Source organism: Rhinoderma darwinii, chromosome 1 (assembly GCF_050947455.1).
Source record: "Rhinoderma darwinii isolate aRhiDar2 chromosome 1, aRhiDar2.hap1, whole genome shotgun sequence".
NCBI lineage: Eukaryota > Metazoa > Chordata > Amphibia > Anura > Rhinodermatidae > Rhinoderma > Rhinoderma darwinii.
The window spans coordinates 465,452,567-465,477,474 of NC_134687.1; the positions used below are offsets into that span (position 1 = coordinate 465,452,567).

Below are 24,908 nucleotides of genomic sequence, written 5' to 3' on the forward strand. Positions count from 1 at the left end.
TAGCGTTTGCTCGCTCTGATCGCTGCCATGTTTATACGAACCGATGATCGAGAACGAACATTCTTATAAGCGCTCGTTCACCCGAATATCAGCCCGTGCTGTAGGGCTTTTAGGCTCAAAAGCCTCAGTTTATGTGTGGGAGATATGTGATAATCTTCCATTTTTAAATAAGGGTTTAGTTACCGGATAATACTTATTACTAAAATATATATCTATGCTATAATAGAAATCAATATTCTATGCAATGGTTAACTGTTTGGTGTGTTTGAGATGTTGGGCAGAGGTGCAACAGTGAAACAGGGTGCTGCACGTGTGAAATACAGAGGGGATTAAATACATGACTTAACAACACGTAATAGAAACAAGCAAATACAATAGATGACATGAGTTTCCAAGAGTAACAGATTGGCTCAGAATCGAGGACCCTGCGCACAAGGGCTTACAATCTATGAGGGAAAGGGGAGAGACAGAAGGCAAGGCAAGAAGTGGATTTATAACTCAAGCAAACTACACTCAGCATTGTGGAGCAGAGCTAAATTGTAGCTAAGAAGCCAACACTGAAGAAAGTAAAAAAACTGGTAAATGTGACTAAGAATGTATCGATGTGACTTGTATACAGTATCATGTTGAGACCACAACAATTTGAGCACCTTCAAGGATAACTGTTCTTCAATTGGAAAATATATTCATGTTTATCTGTTTTTCCCCTTTGTAATGAGTTCTAAATTTAGTTAGTGAAGAGTGAATGAAGAGATTATTGGCTTTTTCTAGAGCGCAGGGATTACATTACGAATGATAATAAATCATAAACAGTTTCTCAAACAAAGAAATCTGGAATTTCTATAACCAGGGTAGAAGTTTAGATGTTGGATTGTGCGAAACTGAAATTTCAAGCCTGAACCTCTCCCAACATAAATAAAATGTTATTTCACAGTCCTTCCCAAAATCGTATTAAATCCTTAATGAGAAATTCCTACAATTTAACCCCTGCTTACATACAGCTATGGTCATTTACTATATGTTACAACAGCGGTCACCAACCCGTGGCTCTCCAGTTGTTGTGAAACTTCAACTCCCAGCATCAAATTTTAGCCATCATATTACAACTTTTTTACATTTTAGAATGAATTCATTACTTACCAGGATGTGTGTTAGCTGAATTGTTATGAGAGGTGACCCAGACAGGTTTGGACAGAGATATGGAGGTGGCTCTACCTTCAGAGAGATGAGGTAACTTGCTGCAGAGATCATATGATCCTTGAACTGATTTGCCCCTGAGATTCTTAAAGAAAAAAACAAAAACGTTATTCTAGGTCCCGGAAAGTGAAAAGAGAGGGGCTGAATTTGTGGTTATATTATTTTCTACACAAACGAACAAAAACAACTGTATACAAGATGAATGCACTTTCTTATTCTTTTGCATTACTGATGTACCAATAACGAATTATCACTTGTTTACACATTGGGCATTTTAACATATTCATATATATTTTTGCCCTGAAAGTCATTTAAGCCCTTAATGACTGGGCCTAAAAAGGCCTTAATGACCAGCTAAATTTTTCCGTTTTTGCCTCTCTGTCTTTCAGCAAGCATAACTGTTTTATTTTTTCATAGAGATGGCTGTATGAGGTCTTGTTTGATATGGAAGATTTCATTTTTTTTACGCAGTTTGGGGTTCGAAAAAAAATCACTGTGTAAGTTATGGAATTTATTTTTATGGCGTAATTATAGGAAAAAGCGATTTGTGCCACTGTTTTTTAACCTGTTAAATTAGTTTGTCAGGTTATAACGGTCGAGTAGATACCTAATATGTGTAGGTTTTTTGTTTTTATGTATTGTATGGGCAATAAAATTTATTTTATGCAAAATAATTACTTTTTTTGGGACTTTTTTTATTCATTTATTTTTTGTTACATTTTTAATTGCATTAAGGGATAACTTTATTTACAACTTTCTTTTTTACTTAAAATGTATTAGCATACTCTTGGGGCTGGGGTCAGAATGGGGTCAGCTCGGGTCAGAATGTTTTTGTTAGGGATCTGCCAGGTACTACGTCTAGGTATACTCCTGGGATTAATCAATCCACACCTGAGGCCAGACCTGTTCGACTGACACCATCTCCCACCAACCAGGGTGGCAGGCTCAGGAGTGGGAGAGCCTATCGCGGCCTGGTCTGTCGGAGTTAGCTCCGCCCTCTGTCCTTTATTACCTGCCCTGTTCTCTTCCACAGTGCTTGTAATTCTTTTGGATTCCTGGCCCCACTGCTGCTTGCTCCAGCCTGCTCCTGCCGTGCTTCTGCCTTGCTGCAGTTCTCTTGACCTGCTTTGCTTTGCCCCTGGCTTGCTTCTGTCTCCGTGCCCGCCTGGGTGTACTCACTTCATCCTGGTCCTGACTGTTCGTTCTCCGCTCCGTTTCCTCGTGGCGTTCCGTGGCTACTGCCCCTTCCCTTGCGTGTTCCCTGTTTGTTTTCCCCGTGCACTTAGACAGCGTAGGGACCGCCGCCCAGTTGTACCTCGTCGCCTAGGGCGGGTCGTTGCAAGTAGGCAGGGACAGGGCGGTGGGTAGATTAGGGCTCACTTTCCCTTCACCTCCTGCCGGCCATTACATAATTACAAGCCCTTACCTAGTCTACCATTTCTCCTACGCTGACGCTATCATGGACCCCCTTGAGACCCTGGCCCAGCAGATGCAGGGCCTCTCCCTACAGGTCCAGGCCCTGGCCCAAAGGGTCAATCAGGGTGACGCTGCTTTAGTAGTACCCCTCACCTCACCTCTAGAACCCGACCTCAAGTTACCTGACCGGTTCTCAGGGGACCGTAAGACGTTTCTCTCCTTCCGGGAGAGTTGCAGACTGTATTTCCGCCTAAAGCCCCACTCCTCAGGTTCCGAGAACCAGCGGGTGGGTATCATCATATCCCGACTCCAGGAAGGGCCCCAAGAGTGGGCCTTCTCCTTGGCTCCTGACGCCCCTGAACTTTCCTCTGTTGATCGTTTTTTCTCTGCCCTCGGACTCATTTACGACGAGACTGACAGGACTGCCTTAGCCGAGAGTCAGCTGGTGACCTTACGTCAGGGTAGGAGACCGGTTGAGGAATACTGTTCTGATTTTAGGAAGTGGTGCGTAGCTTCTCAGTGGAACGATCCGGCCCTAAGGTGCCAGTTTAGGTTAGGATTATCTGACGCCCTGAAGGATCTGCTGGTTAGCTACCCCTCGTCTGACTCCCTTGACCAGGTTATGGCCCTAGCAGTACGACTTGACCGACGTCTCAGGGAACGTCAGCTAGAACGCTTCAGTGTGCTCCCCTCTGACTTTTCTGCGATCCCCCCCGAGGTCCCGTCTCCTCGCCCCTCCACGGAGGACTCGGAGGTACCTATGCAACTCGGGGCCTCCATGTCCCCTCGACAACGTAGGGAGTTTCGCAGAATGAATGGTCTCTGCTTCTACTGTGGGGACGACAAGCATCTACTGAACACCTGTCCCAGGCGCAAGAATAAGAAGCCGGAAAACTTCCGCGCCTAAGTGATCATCGGGGAGGTCACTTGGGCGCACAGGTATTTCCCGTTAATGTGAAACGCAATAAAATTTTGCTTCCCTTTCAGGTCTCGTTTGCTGGCCGGGCTGCCACGGGCAGTGCTTTCGTGGATTCAGGGTCATCTGCTAATATCATGTCTGCGGATTTTGCTATGTCTCTAAAGATGCCTTGTATTGATTTACCTTATCCTATCCCTGTAGTAGGAATCGACTCAATTCCCCTTGCTAATGGTTATTTTACTCAGCATACTCCTGTTTTTGAACTCCTTGTTGGCTCCATGCATTTGGAGCAGTGCTCTGTACTGGTGATGCAGGGATTATCGTCTGGTCTGGTTTTAGGCCTTCCCTGGTTGCAGTTGCATAATCCCACGTTTGATTGGAATACTGGGGATCTCACCAAATGGGGTAATGAATGTCTTATGTCATGTCTTTCTGTTAACTCTATTTCTCCCCGGGAGGAGGTAAACACGCTTCCTGAGTTTGTTCAGGACTTCGCCGATGTGTTTTCTAAGGAGGCCTCCGAGGTGTTGCCCCCCCATAGAGATTACGATTGCGCCATCGATTTGGTGCCTGGTGCCAAGCTTCCTAAGGGTAGGATATTTAATCTTTCATGTCCTGAACGTGAAGCCATGAGGGTGTATATCCAAGAATGCCTGGCCAAGGGTTTCATTCGCCCCTCGACTTCTCCTGTAGGTGCTGGCTTCTTCTTCGTGGGGAAGAAGGATGGTGGTCTTAGGTCGTGCATTGATTATCGTAACCTGAATAAGGTCACCGTAAGGAACCAGTACCCACTTCCTTTGATTCCGGATCTTTTTAATCAGGTTCAGGGAGCCCAATGGTTTTCTAAGTTCGATCTATGGGGGGCATATAACCTTATCCGCATCAAAGAGGGGGATGAGTGGAAAACTGCGTTCAACACACCCGAGGGTCATTTAGAATACCTGGTCATGCCCTTTGGGTTGTGTAATGCCCCTGCTGTCTTCCAGAATTTTATTAATGAAATCCTGAGAGAGTACCTGGGTAATTTTCTTGTTGTGTACCTTGATGACATACTGGTGTTTTCCAAGGACTGGTCCTCCCACGTGGAGCATGTCAGGAAGGTGCTCCAGGTCCTTCGGGAGAATAATCTGTTTCCTAAGACTGAAAAATGTGTCTTTGGGGTACAGGAGATACCATTTTTAGGGCAAATCCTTACTCCTCATGAATTCCGCATGGACCCTGCCAAGGTTCAGGCTGTGGCGGAATGGGTCCAACCTGCCTCCCTTAAGGCGTTACAGTGTTTTTTAGGGTTCGCCAACTATTACAGGAGATTTATTGCCAACTTCTCGGTCGTCGCTAAGCCTCTTACGGACCTTACCCGCAAGGGTGCTGATGTCCTCCATTGGCCCCCTGAGGCCGTCCAGGCCTTTGAGACCCTCAAGAAGTGCTTTATCTCGGCCCCCGTGCTGATTCAGCCCAACCAAGAGGAGCCATTTATTGTGGAGGTTGACGCTTCCGAGGTGGGAGTGGGGGCCGTCTTGTCCCAGGGTACCAGCTCCCTCACCCATCTCCGCCCCTGTGCTTACTTCTCTAGGAAGTTTTCGCCCACGGAGAGTAACTATGATATTGGCAACCGCAAACTTCTAGCCATTAAATGGGCTTTTGAGGAGTGGCGGCACTTCCTGGAGGGGGCCAGACACCAGGTAACGGTCCTTACGGATCACAAGAATCTGGTTTTCCTAGAATCGGCCCGGAGGCTTAATCCTAGACAAGCTCGGTGGGCACTATTCTTTACCAGATTTAATTTCTTGGTTACCTATAGGGCTGGGTCCAAGAATATTAAGGCTGATGCTTTGTCACGTAGTTTCATGGCCAATCCTCCTTCCGAGAAGGATCCTGCTTGTATTTTACCCCCTGGTATAATCGTCTCTGCCACGGATTCTGATTTAGCTTCTGATATCGCGGCGGATCAGGGTGCAGCTCCCGGGAACGTCCCTGTGGACAAACTGTTTGTTCCCCTGCAATACCGGCTGAGGGTACTCAGGGAAAACCATGACTCCGCTCTATCTGGTCATCCTGGCATCTTGGGCACCAAACACCTCATTACCAGAAACTATTGGTGGCCTGGGTTGCCTAAAGACGTTAGGGCTTACGTCGCCGCTTGTGAGGTTTGCGCTAGGTCCAAAACCCCTAGGTCCCGACCTGCGGGCCTACTACGTTCCTTGCCCATTCCCCAGAGACCTTGGACCCATATCTCCATGGATTTTATCACGGATTTGCCTCCATCTCAGGGCAAGTCGGTGGTGTGGGTGGTAGTCGACCGCTTCAGCAAGATGTGCCACTTTGTGCCCCTTAAGAAGCTACCTAACGCCAAGACGTTAGCTTCTTTGTTTGTGAAACACATCCTGCGTCTCCATGGGGCCCCAGTCAATATCATTTCTGACAGAGGGGTGCAATTTGTTTCCTTATTTTGGAGAGCTTTTTGTAAAAAGTTGGAGATTGATCTGTCCTTCTCCTCCGCCTTTCATCCCGAAACTAATGGCCAAACGGAAAGGACTAACCAATCCCTGGAACAATATTTAAGGTGTTTCATCTCCGACTGTCAATTCGATTGGGTCTCATTCCTTCCCCTTGCTGAATTTTCCCTGAATAACCGGGTCAGTAACTCGTCAGGGGTCTCCCCGTTTTTCTGTAATTTCGGGTTTAACCCAAGGTTCTCCTCCGTCTCCCCTGGTTGTTCCAATAATCCTGAGGCAGAGGATGTTCATCGGGAACTGTGCACTGTCTGGGCCCAGGTTCAGAGGAACCTAGAGGCGTCCCAGAGCGCACAAAAGATTCAGGCGGATAGTAGACGTTCTGCTAACCCCCGGTTTGTCGTCGGGGATTTGGTCTGGTTGTCGTCCAGGAACTTGCGCCTTAAGGTCCCGTCCAGGAAGTTTGCTCCCCGATTTATTGGACCTTATAAAATCATTGAAGTCCTCAACCCTGTATCCTTCCGTCTGGAGCTCCCCCCATCCTTTCGCATACATGACGTCTTCCATGCCTCCCTCCTTAAACGCTGCTCCCCGTCCTGGTCCCCCTCGAGGATACCTCCTGTTCCCGTTCTCACCCCTGAGGGGGTGGAATTCGAGGTGGCCAAGATTATGGACAGTAGGATGGTCCAGGGCTCCCTCCAGTACCTGGTCCATTGGAGAGGATACGGGCCGGAGGAGAGGACTTGGGTACCTGCCCGTGATGTTCACGCTGGGGTATTGATCAGGAGGTTCCACCTTCTCTTCCCCACTAAACCGGGTCCTCTTAGTAAGGGTCCGGTGGCCCCTCATAAAAGGGGGAGTACTGTTAGGGATCTGCCAGGTACTACGTCTAGGTATACTCCTGGGATTAATCAATCCACACCTGAGGCCAGACCTGTTCGACTGACACCATCTCCCACCAACCAGGGTGGCAGGCTCAGGAGTGGGAGAGCCTATCGCGGCCTGGTCTGTCGGAGTTAGCTCCGCCCTCTGTCCTTTATTACCTGCCCTGTTCTCTTCCACAGTGCTTGTAATTCTTTTGGATTCCTGGCCCCACTGCTGCTTGCTCCAGCCTGCTCCTGCCGTGCTTCTGCCTTGCTGCAGTTCTCTTGACCTGCTTTGCTTTGCCCCTGGCTTGCTTCTGTCTCCGTGCCCGCCTGGGTGTACTCACTTCATCCTGGTCCTGACTGTTCGTTCTCCGCTCCGTTTCCTCGTGGCGTTCCGTGGCTACTGCCCCTTCCCTTGCGTGTTCCCTGTTTGTTTTCCCCGTGCACTTAGACAGCGTAGGGACCGCCGCCCAGTTGTACCTCGTCGCCTAGGGCGGGTCGTTGCAAGTAGGCAGGGACAGGGCGGTGGGTAGATTAGGGCTCACTTTCCCTTCACCTCCTGCCGGCCATTACAGTTTTCTGTTAGTTCAATCTCCTGCTTAGAGGAAGAGCGCTCACAGGAGTGCGCATCAGCCTCTTCTACAGTGACGCCAAAAGACGTTGCTGTAGACAAAAGACCTGCACCGCCTGCCGTCAAAAGACGGTGGGTGGTCATTAAGGAGTTAAAGATGGTCCTCTATGGGCTAACAAGGTTGATAGTGGTGCAGCAGTCATAGTTATTGGCTTTCCATCAGGTATTAGGGCATGACCACACGTGGCGGATTTCCTCCGCAACTGTCCGGATGCTGCGGATCTGCACAAAATGTGCAGTACATTGATGCGGACTAGCTGCTGCGGACTGCGGGAAAAGTGCTTCCCTTCTCCCTATCAGTGCAGGATAGAGAGAAGGGACAGCCCTTTCCCTAGTGAAAGTAAACGATTTTCATACTTACCGGCCGTTGTCTTGGTGACGCGTCCCTCTTTCGGCATCCAGCCCGACCTCCCTGGATGACGCGCCAGTCCATGTGACCGCTGCAGCCTGTGCTTGGCCTCTGATTGGCTGCAGCCGTCACTTACACTGAAACGTCATCCTGGGAGGCCGGACTGGAGACAGACGCAGGGAGTTCTCGGTAAGTATGAACTTATATGTTTTTTTACAGATACATGTATATTGGGATCGGTAGTCACTGTCCCGGGTGCAGAAACAGTTACTGCCGATCGCTTAACTCTTTCAGCACCCTGGACAGTGACTATTTACAGACGTCTCCTAGCAACGCTCCCGTCATTACGGGAGCCCCATTGACTTCCTCAGTCTGGCTGTAGACCTAGAAATACATAGGTCCAGCCAGAATGAAGAAATGTCATGGTAGTAAAACCAATACGCTCCGCAGCACACATAATATCTGCGGACTTCATTGCGGAATTTTGACTCTCCATTGAAGTCAATGGAGAAATTCCGCCATGAGTCCGCCACTGCTCCGCAACAGACAGAGCATGCTGCAGACACCAAATTCCGCTCCGCAGCCTATGCTCCGCAGCGGAATTTTACGCCTCGTCTAAACGAACACTGCTAAATTAAAGTGTAAGTCAATGGACAAACGGCTCCGCTGCGGATTAACGCTGCGGAGTGTCCGCAGCGGAATTTAAGTGAAATTCCGCCACGTGTGAACCCGCCCTTAAAGTATGCAGGCTATAGTGCTTTTCTTGCCATCAAAAAGACCGCAACCCCACCAGAACTTATTAGAGTCAATGAGGTCCACTAAAGTTTGCCGATATATGATTGAAAATGGATCCGGCATAATTTCACACCACATTTGCCTACGTCTGTCATACACTGGCACTGAAAAAACAAATACAGTTTTTGTTTTTTTTTGTAATAGTTGCACTTAATAATAATAATAATAATAATAATAATAATAATAATAATAGACTACACTTTTAAATTCAGTTATGCGTGCTGGGACCGACATATAACCACCAAACTTAAAAGGATACCCTTTTCACACACAAAAATCTATGGGCACTTCGACATATACAGATTTTCCCCAGCATATAAACCGACAGTAATCCACAAACATGGTATGATTTTAGCCTAAATCAGGTAAGGTAAAGCACCGTAGTTGACAGGAGGGCAAAGGATATCTGGATAAAAAGTGTGAATGTACAGCAAATCAGATCATGTGTTAAAAGCACAACATGAATAAATGCATGGGTCAGGGCCTGTACTAATGTCCTAATGCCCAGTCCTGCTGCTTTTTTGCTGTTTGTTTCACATATCACTTGCCCCTATATGAACCCAGCCTTTGAAAGCTGCTTGCCAGCAGGTGCTTAGCACAGACCAATGTTTCAGCTTGTAACAGTGCACAAATAAAATAGTTTCAAACTAGTGTTGTCCCGTCGCTATTACATTTTGTATGGCACTGTATTTCCTTTGATAAGATGGATGATGAATTGCTTCTTGTAGCTCAGGGCCGGATCATACAATGATTCCATTTTTGGTCTCTGGATCTGTCATATGCCCACTAAAGGCAGTAGAGCATGAACTCTCAGATCTGCAATCTCATCAACAGGGAATAAAATGCAAACAAGCAAAGCCGCTGCTCTGTCATATATATTTGTCACTAAGCATGCATATAAACACACACACACTAGGGAACACGAATGAGAATGTTATGCAGGCCTCGGAAAATGAAATAATGATAAGCAAGTAATTGAAGTGTCTGAAAAACAAATTATGGATTCCCCATGCTGTAAAGTTAGTGTTCCTGCATTGAAGAATGATATGAATAGGTTAGATCTGTTTTGCATGGTGCTGGATTATATATTATAATGGGACTTCAGAAAATGCTTTCTTCATGAACTACAGAGACAAACATCACTTGATAAATAAAAGTATAGGGTTGCAATCTATCAGAAGAAAATACTTAATCAATTCATTGTCACAGTTGAAAAATGGATATACAAATATATATTGGACAACAGCCTGCCTTGTGAATAGGAAACTGTCAAAAAATGATATTCTGCAGAAAGCCAGAACATTGCAGAACGTAGAAATCTTACATTCCAGTATTCCAGAGAGGAGCACAGAACGAGGATTGACAATGTTTCTATTTCCAACTACTGTTAGAAAGTCATTTCATGTTACACTTTGTTTTTTGTAGTTACTTTGTTGTTGCCAGTAACTTATGGTCACTGTGGTCAAGGTTGGAAGAAGGATTTTGTAGTACGCATGTATGGATACCTTTACATCCTTTAATGTTGGCACAAGAAGTGACAGGATGGCAAAAACGGATTATGAGTGTTAAAACTCCAATCCCTCTCCATACATTATCATCATGTCGGCAGCGTGTCTCCCTGTTTACACAGGGAGATGTGCTGCCGACAACGATAATATTTAACTTTTTTTAAATTATACGATCAGCAGATGCATGAGCTCGTTCATCTACTGATTGCTGCCCTGTTACACAGGACAATTATCGCCAACGAGTGTTATATGAACGCTTGTCTGCCCGATAATCGCCTAGTGTAAAAACCCCTTTACTATCCTGCCTTATCTAGGCCTCCAGCACGTAGAGCTGTAATTAAATTCTCCTCCCTTTGCTGACCATCTCCCAGTCTACACAGAAAAGCTGACAAGTGAGCTGCAGAAAACAGGAATGTGTCAGCCTATTGTGACTTCTCTAATGGCTAGTGTGAATAATAATAATAATGTATTAAGATTTCTCTAGGTGGAAAATTATGAAAAACAAAGTTAGCAACAACTATGTTTACATAAAAAAAAGTATTGAAATAATATGTCATTTTCTGTTGATACGTTACCTTTAATATATATATTTAGTAGTTATGGTACATTTACGTTTCAATGTTCATAAACAAACAACAACTATCTATCTCCATATTTGTAAATTTCTCTCTTGAAATCCAGAGTTAAAGAGGCTCTGTCACCAGATTATTAAATCCATTTCACCTATTGCATGTGATCGGCGCTGCAATGTAAATAACAGTAACGGTTGTTGTTTTTTTTTAAAAAAACAATCATTTTTGGCTAAGTTATGAGCAATTTTATATTTATGCAAATGAGGCTTTCTAATGGACAACTGGGCGTGTTTTCTCCTATTTCCAACTGGGCGTGTATTGTGTTTTTAGCAACTGGGCGTGTTTACTTCTTTCACTGCACAATCACACTGTGCTGTGGATCATGCTGGGCTGGAAAAATGAGAAGTGCAGGACACTGATTGGTCACTGATTGGTCAGCCTCATACACTTCTCTGTACAACACCCAGTTGGTAAAAAGTAAAAACACGCCCAGTTGTCCATTGGGAAACTCATTAGCATAAATCTAAACTAGCTCATAACTTGCTCAAAAATGATCGTTTTTCAAAATAAAAACCACTGCGGTTATCTACATTACAGCGCCAATCAGATTATGTAGGAGATAGGGCATTTATAATCTGGTGACAGAGCCTCTTTAAGGTCCTTTCAGGCCATGTTAAGATGTGGCAGAATTTTTCCGCTACAAATGTTGGTGCAGATTCGGGCCAATTACGCTACGAATCTGCCCCAACAGTTGCATATTTGACAGGTAATCCAGACGTTGCAGATATCACAGCGGACTTGCCACAGATTTCAGTTTTTGCTTTGCAAAGGCTGAAATCCGCAGCGAAATTCCGTTTTTTCGACACAACATAATGTGCATGCTGCGGAGGGGAAATTCTGCAGCGCAGCCTAAATTCTGCACAGCTATTTTCCGCATGAACTAAGTTTCCTAAAAATGTATAGAAACAAATGTAAAAAACGGCTGCTGCAGAATTCCACTGCGGACTGTCCGCAACAGAATTCAAGAGCAATTCTGCCACGTCTCAATGTGCTCTTACACCGGTCAATTTTGGCCGGTGCAACGAGCGCTGATCAATGAGACAGCTCGTTGATTGGCGCTTGTTTGCTCCAGTCACAAGGAGCTATGTATGGGGACGAGCGGTCGTTACTCCGATTGCTCTTCCCCATACATTATTATCATGTCGGCAACCTGCACAGGTTTACACAGGTAGATGTGCTGCGGACAACGATAATATTTTAGTTTTTTAAAACTATACGATCAGCAGGTAAACAAGCATTTGCTCATTCATCTGCTGATCGCTGCCCTGTTTTCTGGGCAATTACCGGCAACGAGCATTCTATTAAACAATATGGTAAAAAGATAACCTCCGTTTATCAACAAAAAAGGAAAAATCATTCTTGGAAACCTTCCTCCCCTGAGTTTCCCTGTATCATCAGCATATTTAACCCCTTCCCGACATTTGACGTATCCATACGCCAAAGTCCGGTAGGGGAAGTATGGAGCGGACTCACGGAGTGAACCCGCTCCATACGATGCTGGTGTCGGCTGTTTGTTACAGCCAACACTTCAGAGAAACGAGCGGCATCGTGCTCGAGCGCGATCCCGCTCGTTTAACTCGTTAAATGCTGCAGTTAATACCGACCGCAGCATTTAAATCGTCAGAAAGAGGGGGCGACTCCCTCTAACAGCTCATTGCGCCCCCAGCAACGCAATCGCAGGGGGGCGATGGTTGCTATGGCTGCCTGGGGGCTTAATGAAGGCCCCCAGGTCCGCCATCTTTGTACACCTGTTAAGCCTTGCCTCCGGCAGGGATTAATAGGTGCCTATCAGAATCACGATATACTGCAATACATTAGTATTGCAGTATATCGTGCAAGCGATCTGACGATCGCTGGTTGAAGTCCCCTAGGGGGACTAATAAAAAAAGTAAAAATGAGTTAAATAAAGTTGTTTTTTTGTGTGAAAAAAAAATATATATATATATATTAAAAGTTCAAAAAAATCCCCTTTTTCCATTTTCCCCCTAGAGCATAATAAAAATATAAATAAATAAACATAATTGGTATCACCGTATTCGTAAAAGTCTGAACTATTACAATATATCATTATTTAACCCGCACGGTGAATGCCGTAAAATCCAAAAATTGTAAACCCCAGAATCTCTATTTTTTGGTCACCTAATCTCCCACAAAAAATGAACTAAAAATTGATCAAACTGTCGCATGTACACCAAAATTGTATTATTAAAAACTACAGCTTATCCCACAAAAAATAAGCCCTCATACCACTTAATCGGCGGAAAAATAAAAAAGTTATGGCTCTCGGAATTTGGCGACACAAAATAAATTTTATTTTTTACACTTAGGTTTTTACTTGTAAAAGTAGTAAAATATAAAAAAAACTATAAATATTTGGTATTGCCATAATGGTATTGACCCACAGAATAAAGTTAACATGTTGTTTTAATTGCACAGTGAATTACGTAAAAAGGGTGCGCAAAAAAACATGGATGAATCTCTGTTTTTTTCATTTTCTATCCCACAAATAATTATTTTCCCGTTTCCTAGTACATTATATGGCAAAATAAATGGTGCTACGAAAAACTACAACTCATCTCGCAAAAATCAAGCCCTCAGTACTATATCGACGGAAAAATAAAGATGTTATGGCTTTTGGAAGGTGGGGAGGAAAAAACGAAAATTAAAATCTGAAAAAGGGCTGCGGCGGGAAGGGGTTAATGCAATGAGCAGAATATTCTTTGGTGGAGCTCCATTTATAATCCATTGTGACATAATGAACCTCTTTGCTGCCAAAAATATTACATGAGAAATTAAAGGGTCATAATAAGTAGAATAATGAAATAACAGAAACCACTCATGGATAGGAAATCTTACACCTATATTTTCATTCAAAAGAATTACCACCACTCACGACTATTGCAGGGCATTGACACTAACAGTCAAATAACTGAGAACTTAGTAGTCTACATTTAGGACACTTCCAATTAGATTGAGAAGTATGATTTTGAAGAGGGAGGTTAAATGCACAATATGCTCTGCGTATAATTCAAAAGGGAACTTTCCTCCATCGTTCTGATAACAGCACCTTCATAGTCAGTACTGAACCCTTTAAAATCCTGGCCTGAATTTCTTCAATAGATAGAGTAGTATTAAGGTCCTTTTTCTATCTCACATACTGTGCTGTCATTCAAGGAGTAGAGAAAAGGTTAGAGAAAATAGTTAGGTTCTTATCAAACTACAGGGAATAAAAATGTGACTAATCTCGTTCTGTGGTTTGTTTGTCGGCGTTTTGCCTAGGCCAGGGGGTAAAGCATTTTTGATTAAAACCAATTTGAAATCGTTTTGTTTTGTTTTCTTCATTTGTACATGGATTGCAATAAAAAAAATTGGTTAACATGTATATACATATATATATATAAATATATATATATATATATATATATATATATATATATATATATATATATATATATATATATATGTGACTAACTGAATATAGTGTATGTGAAATTATGAGAGAACAGTAAGGTTAGGTTCACATAATGTTTTGCCTCTGCCTCAATGGCAGACATATGGAGCTGTATACGCATACTGCTGCATACGTCTGTGGCATTTGTCAGATGGAAGTTGCAAATAACCCTTCGTAGGCAATGCCTTAATGTGATGTAAACCTAGCCTAACCGAAGTCTCTGCTCTAAATGATTAAACGAGACTGGAACCCCTGACACTAGGTCAAATAGGTTTATAGCCATGTTATTTATGGGGAAAATTAACAATTATCGCTGGGTTTGCATTGAAAAATAGATACTTAGAGAAATAAACTGGGAGTTCAAAACAGTGTCTGCTAAGTTGCTAAAATCTCTAATAAGTCAGATGGTATATACCTGTAGAGAAGTTTTTCACTCTGGAATGCATAAGAAACAAGTCCCAATATTGTCGTGTTCAGATCCAAATTAGTAAATTTGTCATATTCTCCAAGTTGACAATATACCACATATTGAATGGTCAGATAAGGATGTGATTTTCTGTTTTTTTTTCTCTATATAATCTATCTCTCACTGGTAAAATTAACCTAGCCTAAAATTTCTAGACTGTTCATGTCTTTGGCAGTGGGCAAACTTACAAAATCAGCAAGGGATCAAATTCTTATTTCCTTCACTGTAGATAGAGCCTCCTGTAGAATGTGCCATACAGCCTCTCTGTAGACAGTGCTATACAGCCTCGCCCATAGACAGTGTCACACCCCACTTGTAGCTAGCGCCCTCCACCTCCCCCTTGTTGATAGTGCCATACAGCCCCCCTGTAGATATCGCCATAAAGCCCCCCCTGTATATAACGCTATACAGCTCCCACTGTATATAGTGCTACACAGCCCCCTTCCTTGTATATAGTGCCACACAGCCCCCCTTAGTAGATAGTGCCGCACAGTCCCCATTAGTAGATAGTGCCACACAGACCCCTGTAAATTGTGCCACACACAGTCCCCTGTAGATAGAGCCACAACCCTCCCCCTTGTAAATAGTGCCATACAGCTCCCCTAGTAGGTAGTGCCACACAGCCCCCCCCCTTAGTAGTGCCACACAGCCCCTTGTAAATAAGTGCCACACTGCTCCCCCATATGTATAGTGCCACACACCTCCCCCTTGTGTATAGTGCCACACAGCTCCCCCTTGTGTATAGTGCCACACAGCTCCCCCTTGTGTATAGTGCCACACAGCCCCCCCCCCTTGTGTGTAGGGCCATACAGCCCCCTTGTATATAGTGCCAAAAGAGGCAATGGCAATGTCCCCTCATCCCCTCTCTGATTATCACGGGATTATGCTGCTTCCAGCAAATGGTTTGATGCAATATTTTTTACAGACTCATGCTTATACAATAGAAATGCATGTTTAGGGGAATTGGTGGAAGTGTGGGGATATTTGTTTGTTGGCCACTTGTCAGGGTGGCAACTCACCCCCCCCCCCCCCCCCCCAAGATTTTGTAGAGCATGTCTATGCTTTTTTAACTGTTTTTATCATTTATGAGGTGTATTTACTGTAAATAGCATTTATACTTTTGTGATATACATAGTGATTCTATAGTTTTTTTTCTTTTTTGCCTTATATGCATACCCTATTGTGCTTTGTTGTATATACTGTTGTTTATAGGGTATGTGGCAATATTTATGCAGTGTCTGCCAGAGATAGAAAAAGATTCAACCTTGATTTTACCTATCTAACTTCAATGATCTCTATCAACATTGTGAATATCAGATATCTTTCCAACAGCTCAATAGATATGTTAAAAAGAAGTAGAGAAGGGGAATCTTTAAAGGTTACTCCTTTATAGAGTATTAGGTTCAGATAGATGTCTTGGTGTATGATTGTACAAAGATGTAATTATGTTAGATGAAACCTCAAAATACAAAAAAAATCTCTTTCATATTTATATTGTATATCAAGTTTAATCATTCATTTTGGTTTTGCACATTTGTCCCATTAAAAGCAAAAATTTTATAAAAACTAAATTTGATATGCAGAAAGACAATTTTTAAAGCATAAGGGTAAGGCTAAGTTAACCTCTGAATGTCTCAAAAGAAACTAAATTAAGGCTTTGACGTAGTCCTGACTTAAATGGACTATCATTTTTTAAATAGATTATGCTAATCTAATATTATAGCTGATATAAATAAACTTTGTAATTTACTTAGTTAAAATGTAGTTGCAAATTCTGTGCAAAGTTACTGCCACTAGGTGTCTCCCATCCTGTAATCTGCTGTCAGCCCCTGTTGTCAAGCAAAGTCCAACCCTGATTACAGAGCGGGGGGGGGGTGCCACTACACTGCCTGTCTATACAAGTCTATGGAGAGGGGAGGGGAAGCAGGAGGAGGGGGCAGAGAGAGTGAGTCAGACACACTGCTTATACAAGTCTATGGAGGTGAGAGGGGGAGTAGTAGCAGAGTGAGAAAGACAGATGTGCTGCAGCTGCAGGTAAGATTTCTATGTCTCCCAAGTGCTGGATTATCAGCTACACTGCTCATTACTGCTGTACAATGTCCTCCATGCTGCTGCAGCTTCTATGTATATGTGATACATAGAAGAGGAGAACCTGGCTCGCCTTTCTCTATGTATGCAGTGTATTGAAGACATGATAGCCGTTCGGCTCACCCTCCTAGCTCAGAGACAACTGATCATTAGAGATAGAATCTGCAGAGGGGAAAATTTCAGAATACAAGCCATATAATGGCCAGAAATTTGGTTATTCCTAATGTACACACATATGACAGCTTATTCTGAAAAGTCCCCTGAAAAGTTTGTTATGCTTTAAACCCCACTGAGATGCTGTGGCAGGACCTTAAATATTAAGTGTATGCGCAAAACCCCTTCAATGGGGCTCAATGTAAGTAATCTCTGCTAAGAGAGGGACAGTATGCCTCGCGAGTAATGGAAATGACACATTTTATGTTTTGGAAGTGTTTGGCTTCAGTTATTGCCAATGATAGCATAGCCACATATTAAGTTTGGAGGAGAAACTTACCTTTTCATATGAGTGATATAGAAGGTAAATAACTTTTTCCTTTTACCTTCCCTTTTCCCATCCCTTGGTTGAACTTGATGGACATGTGTCTTTTTTCAACCGTACTAACTATGTAACCCCTTTACCACATCCGCCATATTTATACGGTGGAGGTCAGGTGGAGGAGTATAAAGAGGGGCTCACAGGCTGTGTCCGCTCCATGGAACGAGCATCTTGGCTGTGTGTAACTAATGGAATCCCACTCGTATAAGCCCTTAGATGCCACGATCAAAAGCGACCGTGGCATCTAATCGGTTAGAAACAGGGTGCAGCCCCCTGTGATGTTGCATTGCCCCCCAGAAACGCGATTGCGGGGTGCCGATGGTTGGCATGGCAGCCTGGTGGGCTAATGAAGGCATGTGCCATATGTGTGTACATTAGGAATAACAATATTTCTGCCTTCTTTGTACTTCTATGAAGCCCTGCCTTTGGGAGGGCTTCATAGGAGACTGTCGGTATAAGGACATACTGCAATATATTAGTACTGCAGTCTATCAGGCAAGCGATAAAACGATCGCTGGTTCAAGGTCCCAAGGGAGACTAGTAAAAAAAAAATTAAATACAGTTAAAGTTTTTTTTAAATATATAACAAAGATATTAAAAGTTTAAAAAAAAATCCTTTTCCAATTTACCCCCAAGCGCAATGAAAAAAAAAATTGTTAAAAATTATCATAACTGGTATCGCCACGTTTGTAAAAGTCTGAACTATTGCAATATAACATTATTTAACCCGCAAGGTGAATGCTTATTTTGAGTCACTTCAACTCCCACATAAAATGGAATAAAAAGTGATCAAAAAGTCTCATGTACCCCAAAATGGTACCAATAGAAACTACAGCTCGCCCTGCAAAAACGAAGCCATCATATTACTAAATCGACTAAAAAAAAGTTATGGATCTCAGATTATGGCGACAAAACACAAATTTTATTTTTAACAAATAGTTCTTCCTTGTAAAACCAGTAAATCATAGAAAATGATATCAATTTGGTATCGCTGTAATCGTATTGACCCGCAGAATAAAGTTAACATGCTGTTTTGACCAAACGATTAACGTCGTAAAAACGAAACCCCCCAAAAATATGGAGTAATCCCTGTTTTTTTCCCATTCCACCCCACAAAGAAACTTTTTTTTAGTTTCCCACTACATTATATGGTACAATAAATAGTGCAGGGAAAATCTACAACTCGTCCTACAAAAAATAAGCCCGTGCAGCAATATAAACAAAAATATAAAAAAGTTATGGATTTTGGAAGGTGGGGAAGAAAAAACTGAAGTCCGAGAAATCCGATAAATGGCTGCAGCGGGAAGGGGTTAATAAAATAAATTATAATTTAAACTGTATTTTCGTTTACTTAGGCTTCTGAAGGAATAAAGTGTGACAAATATGGAGAAAAAATAAGAAATTAGGAAGGAGGCAAATAACTTTTCACGGCACTGTAGGTATATAGTGTGATGACATTTTTGGAAGTAATTAGCAATTAGGTGTTGGGCCCAGGTAAAGCTTTTGCATCCAGAAGTCCCAGATGATCCAAGCAACACATCTCTCTTAAAACTTTTCCAGAATAGATGTTAGCAGCATCGGTAACGCTCACACACAGAGCTTAGTGAAATTAATTTACACATTCTATTCACAGCAGAAAATCCAGGAATAGTTGTTTTAAGTTGCAGACAGTGAACACTGAAAGTTGTGATGAGTTTTACATAATAGAGTGGTTGTTATATACTAGATATGGATTTATATAATCTTTATTATATAGCAAAAATCATTTGTAAAGGATACAAATACCTGACCAAACATGCTACAAAATAAAAATCCTTGCAAGAAAAAAATATTCTTGTATGTCTCTTGCAACAACATTTCAGTAAAAGATACATTTTTAGTTTGCCCACTTCCACAGTGGTTTGTAATGCAATGTTTTGGCATAAGATCTAATCTGAGTGATACATAGGCATGCCATGAAAATAACCTTATTTTTTCTAATTATACTGCAGCCTGGTGTAAATTCTTGAAATTAAATGGGCTTCCAGTCCTAAGAAATTGATGACCTATCCTCCGGATAGGCCATTAATATCTCATCGGTCGGGGTCAGAGTCTCAGCACCTTTGCCAATCAGCAATTTTGAAGGGGCCACGTCGATCGTATGAGCACTGCTTCCCCTTCATTTCCTTTACTGCTCACACTGTGAATCGCCGGCAGACTTGTATTGGCGGTTCACATTATTACATCCTTCTCCCAGTGAAGTGAATGATAGAAAACTGTAATACTGTGAACTGCTACTACAAGTGTGTCGGTGACTCACAGTGTGAGCATGAAAAGAAATTAAGGGGAAGCAGTGCTCGTCCGATCTTACGAGCGCTGCGGCCCCATCAAAACAGCTGATCGGCGGGGGAGCTGGAAGTTGGATCCCGAACGAGAGAGATATTGATGGCCTATCCTGAGAATAGGCCATCAATTTCTTAGGACTGGAAAAACCCTTTAAGCTTAGAAACCTTAAAACGCACACAATCTCAAAGATGTATGTTACAATGGCATTCAGGCTTGTCTCCACATTTATCAAGCCCTCTACCACTCTCACTGAAACATTTACCTTTCTGTGTTGGAAACATGTTGGTGAGTTACATCAAGTATAATCGGCTAGAGCTCAACATCTGTGCCGTACTCCTCAATGGTCATGTGCTGAATACAGTACATACTACAATAAAATTCCATATTGGCAGCACATCAGTACTAGTAAATGTGTCCCAATGTGTGGATCTACATCCTAAATGGTACTTTTCAAGTCAGTTAGTATATGAACATTGATATAGCTGGTGTTTTAGATCCACAGAAGGTGCCAATGGCAACACTGAAATACTTGGACACAGGGAAGAAAGTGTTGTCATGGGTATAATGGCAGACAAGCTCTTCTCAAACACAGCCTGTAACTTCAAAGCACTTGGCTTAACCCACTTGGCTTATTGTCTTCAAGTCACATATTTATGCCATACATATTGTATTTTATCTGTTTGTAATTGTATATTGGCACAATGAATGGCTAAATGTGTAGGGTCTGTCAAAAATCTTATCAAATTTAATAAAGTCAGTGTTCCCCAACCAGTGACACATTAATCTTATGTAGTTCTTGGCCCCCCTGCATGAGGCATCCAGCATTCCTGACACCAAGGATGCCATCACTACTAAAACGTGGAACCAGGGTCAGGAGGACTATTTAATTGTAAGTTGACATGAGGATAGAAACAATGTCATAGTCATTTGGCTCCTGGTCAAAAAGACCATATAACAGGCAAAACTGGCCTTAAACTGGCTTAGACTTTGCACCAACACAATAGATCACTGCCACATGGATTATGTTTTGTTTGTTCTTATTAGTAATCGGTTGCAAATTGTTAACCAACCATAACAAACATTTATTTGGTTTTGGTCATAGAATTTTTTTAAACCTAATGTGTTTTTTCTAAACAATGATTTGTATATTGATAGGCTGCATTCACAAAATAATAATACCGTCTATGCTAAAGCATAAGGGCACGTGGCAGAATTTTTCCGCTGCAAATGTTGGTGCAGATTTGGGGCAATTACGCAATGAATCTGCACCAACATTTGCATATTTGACAGGTAATTCAGACGTTGCAGATATCACAGCGGACTTGCCACAGATTTCAGTTTTTGCAATGCAAAGGCTGAAATCCGCAGTGAAATTCTGCTTCTTCTCCGCAATGGAATGAGCATGTGGCGGAGGGAAAATTCTGCACCACAGCCTGATTTCCGCACAGTTATTTTCTGCAACGTCTGAACTAAGTTTCCTAAAAATGTATAGAAACAAATGTAAAAAACAGTCGCTGGAGAATTCCACTGCGGACTGTCCGCGGCGGAATTCAACAGCAATTCTGCCACGTCTGAATGCGCCCTAAACCAGTGTCTATGCACAATAATGTATTCTTCCTTACAGTAGTAATATGCTACATACCTGTTAAACTCAGACAAATGCATAAATGCAAATGTATATAAATTTGAACAATAGAAAAGGATTTCTATGTGTATAGATGTAAACCCAACAAACGTATGAAATGGGAAATAATTTGGACTTTAAAGTAAAAATAATTCTAAATCTAAAAATGATAGCTTGAATGCATTTATCACATCTATATCGTGTAATGGATAGAAAGAGGACCTTACAGCAGACACAGTAATTTCAATCTTTTATAGAACACAAATTACTATGTATATATTTGTCTAATTTAAATATTAGATTAAGAAGACCTACCTTCTGGGGTGGTCATGTTACCTTCTATCTTCAACTTGGACCCAGATACAAGCCCAATAATTCAGCCTTGACCTATATTATGTGGTCACTGCCTTTATGGTTGACTGATCATAGAAAATAATCCGCTACCAAGCAAAAGTGGGTGAATGGATTGTGCAACTAAAATGAACTTTGGTACATGAGTCTGAAGGAACTGGATAGTACTTATATGTTACAAGTGTAATTTCAGCCAAAAGTTGCATGCTGCACTAGGAATTTTGAAATTAGTATATGAGGGAGTTAGTATTGTATCACCTCAGCCAAATGACCCACCGGAGCATGAGCAAGTATAATACAAATATATTTAATAGAGATAAGCCATGTTCAAACAAGTATTTTCCTATACGTAAACACAAACGAATCCATCGACAGATCACATGGATTTCAATGGGAAGTTCCTATATTGCTCAGAACAGCACTACTTAGACATGGCCTTAGATAGCACTGATGGGAATCTCCAAAATGTCCCCATTCTGGTAAGTGAAACTTTGTCGACATGTAGAGCTACAGAGTTCTAGCCAAAGACTGAATTTTCCATTTTGTTTTTGTACAGTGCAGCATACCACTTCTTTTTTAAATTATAATCAATGAATCAACTGATCACAATGGATGTCAGTAATTGTAATCTATCGCCATTGTAAAGGGAAGTGTTTTATATATTTATATCTATGTACATGTAGTGTAGATAAATATATATATGTATTTGTCCCTCCAGAAAGGTGTCATCTACTCAGACACCCTGGGGGGTGTAAAACAATGAACTAATCCAGGTAGAAGGAAGTTCCAACTGCCCTTCCATCCCCCTACTAGATACCATGAGGCCCAGGTCCCTCTCTTTCACGTGCATGAGCCTGTGAGGTCACACAGGTGTGCACGGGGAGGTTTAAAAGGACAAACGTTCCCAAAGCTCTTTCTCTTTTGTTCCTGCTACCTGGCTCCACTAAGGGTCTCCTCTTCCCTCCTGGCCTGCTCTTGGCTCATGGCCCTTCCTGAGAGACCACATGGACTGCTAAGTATCCACGTGTAGCAGCAGCTACACGTTATGATCTCCCCCTCCTTACTTCAACCCTTGTAGCCCTGAGTCCCTGTTTACCCTTGCTGCCCTGAGTAACTTGCTAGTCCTGCTGTACCTGTTTAACCCTTTCCCACCATTTACACAGCAACCCATTCCCCTTGATAACCCATTGCTGAACCCTTAGAGTATAGGGAAAGTGATATTAGGTAGCGTGTATTGGATTGTAACGTAACTGTATTCATATGTATGTTTAGGTATGTGGGTGGAGGCATAACATAGGATACCGTGTTTATACTGTACTACGTATAGTGTGAGTATACTCAGTATATATTAACGTGTTATGTGTATTGGGGTATACTGATACTATTTTGTGATCAGTTACTGTGTTCTGTGTTTTATTTACTATACAATTGTATTTATTGTACGGCCTTATTCCGTAGAAGCAAAGCAAAGCAAAAATAGACGTTAGTATAAGGAAAAGGTAGGGGAACTAGGCATAACCCTAGTGACCCTGATTAGAAAGGGGGTAGTAATAGTGGGCGACCAAATAGGTGAAACCCAGCTATTATACCAGCCCTTGTACACACGTGGGTGAGTGTGTAGTGAGTATTCATTATATATATATATATATATATATATATATATATATATATATATATATATATATATATTATATATTGAGCCCTTTTACAGCCATTCTTTTTTTTATTGTTTTAATTATTATTTTATATCCAATCTGTATGTACTAATTTCTGAAAGGAAACTAAGAAAGATAGTATCCAAAAATGGATTGAAAGTTGGATTGCAACTGAAACCAACTGGTAGTAATATATTTGTTTTATTGTATTCCTTTGTTTCAGTGGGAGACAAATAGGAGAAACCCCGATACAATTTGTACTTAAAAATAATCCCCAAAACCTCCCCTAGGACTTTACAACTCCATAAATGAAGAAAAAAATGTGTGTAAGAATTGTACACATACCTGGTATCACTCGGTTTAATCTGCCTGTAGTGTCGATGCATAGTATGGTACAGCAATCCAACAATGGTCGTTCGAGCTTAAATGACAAAAAGGTATAAAACGCAAATTACACAAGTCTCACCCAGCAAAGAAATATTCTGCTCATTTAGGAACATTCCCTTCACATGCCCTTCATAATTGATGCCACTTCATCGTGAAATGTAGGTTTCCTGCATTCCTGGCATTTTAGTAGCATTACTCGTGTTGCATCTCTGCCAGCATTCCTCAATAAGAAATCCTAAGTCAGACTGAAGGATGTTACTAGCACCTAAACCTTACCAAGAAGAAAAATATCAGGACAAGATGCATTCTTTAAATCTACAAAATGGAATCTGTAAACAAGTGGGAATGGTTTAAAACATGACATGAAATTGCTTTCCACAGAGTCTAATGAGACAGAAAAGCGATGGGGACAGATGTTTATTTTTCGGTAGCGAATGTGAATACTTTGTATGAACTCGGAAGTTGAGGCAAAAAAAGAGAAATGATTTATAAACGACATGGGGCAGCGATAAGTGTTTTTCACCCTGACTAGAACAGATATTGACAGGAGGAAAAGCTCAGAGCAATTTGTTAACCCTTTATTAGCTGCAGGCCTGAATTCTCATTGCTGTAAACAATGTAATACTGCTTTAGAGTAAAGGCGTCTCAAGTCAGCAAATGCTTTAGAAAAGCTACCCATACACATTGGTCCACATGTATCAAGCTCCGGGTCCCACTTTTTTGGCTTTTATGGTGTATACTGTGGACTCGTGATTTATAAAAGTTTGCGGCAAAAATAATTACTATGTGCACGACCCAGTGATTCATGTTGGGCGTTGTTATGGGCGAGTTACTTTTAGCCATATTAGGACTTTCAATAATATGGTTTACAATGAAGATGTAGATATTCAAATGAAAAGGCACTTGGTCAATATAGAACATGTTTTTGTATTCCCTGAACTGTAAGATTACTATAATCGGACATATCTGTACAATACAACATTACTCATGATCACATCATGCTGGAAACAATATGATCCATTTTTTAAATTTAATAAATGTGTTAACTAACAGAACCACAAATGACTCTATGCCTTTCCATGTATTTCAAGAATAATTTTCCTCATTCCCAACAGACACATCCATCAATTTTTTTCTTTCCCTGCTTGCTCTTTCTGGTAGCTTTGAACCCAGTGCACTGCTTAAATGGGCACGGTCATTTCAACAATCTTTGCATAAATTAATAGTACAAGTGATTATAAGAAACTTTGTAATATATCT

At 41.9% G+C, this 24,908-nt stretch overlaps 1 protein-coding gene across 1 annotated transcript in view; it reads right to left on the minus strand.

Annotated features, from left to right (window-relative positions):
• The window catches only part of ADGRD1 (adhesion G protein-coupled receptor D1), a 717,614-nt gene that overhangs the window by 568,293 nt on the left and 124,413 nt on the right, over positions 1-24,908 (minus strand). Inside the window, exons 12-13 of the mRNA XM_075854444.1 lie at positions 23,607-23,682; positions 1,137-1,282 (exon numbers count right to left, since the gene is read on the minus strand). Of these exons, the coding sequence (XP_075710559.1) occupies positions 1,137-1,282; positions 23,607-23,682 (222 nt within the window). The remainder of the gene's footprint in view (positions 1-1,136; positions 1,283-23,606; positions 23,683-24,908) is intronic.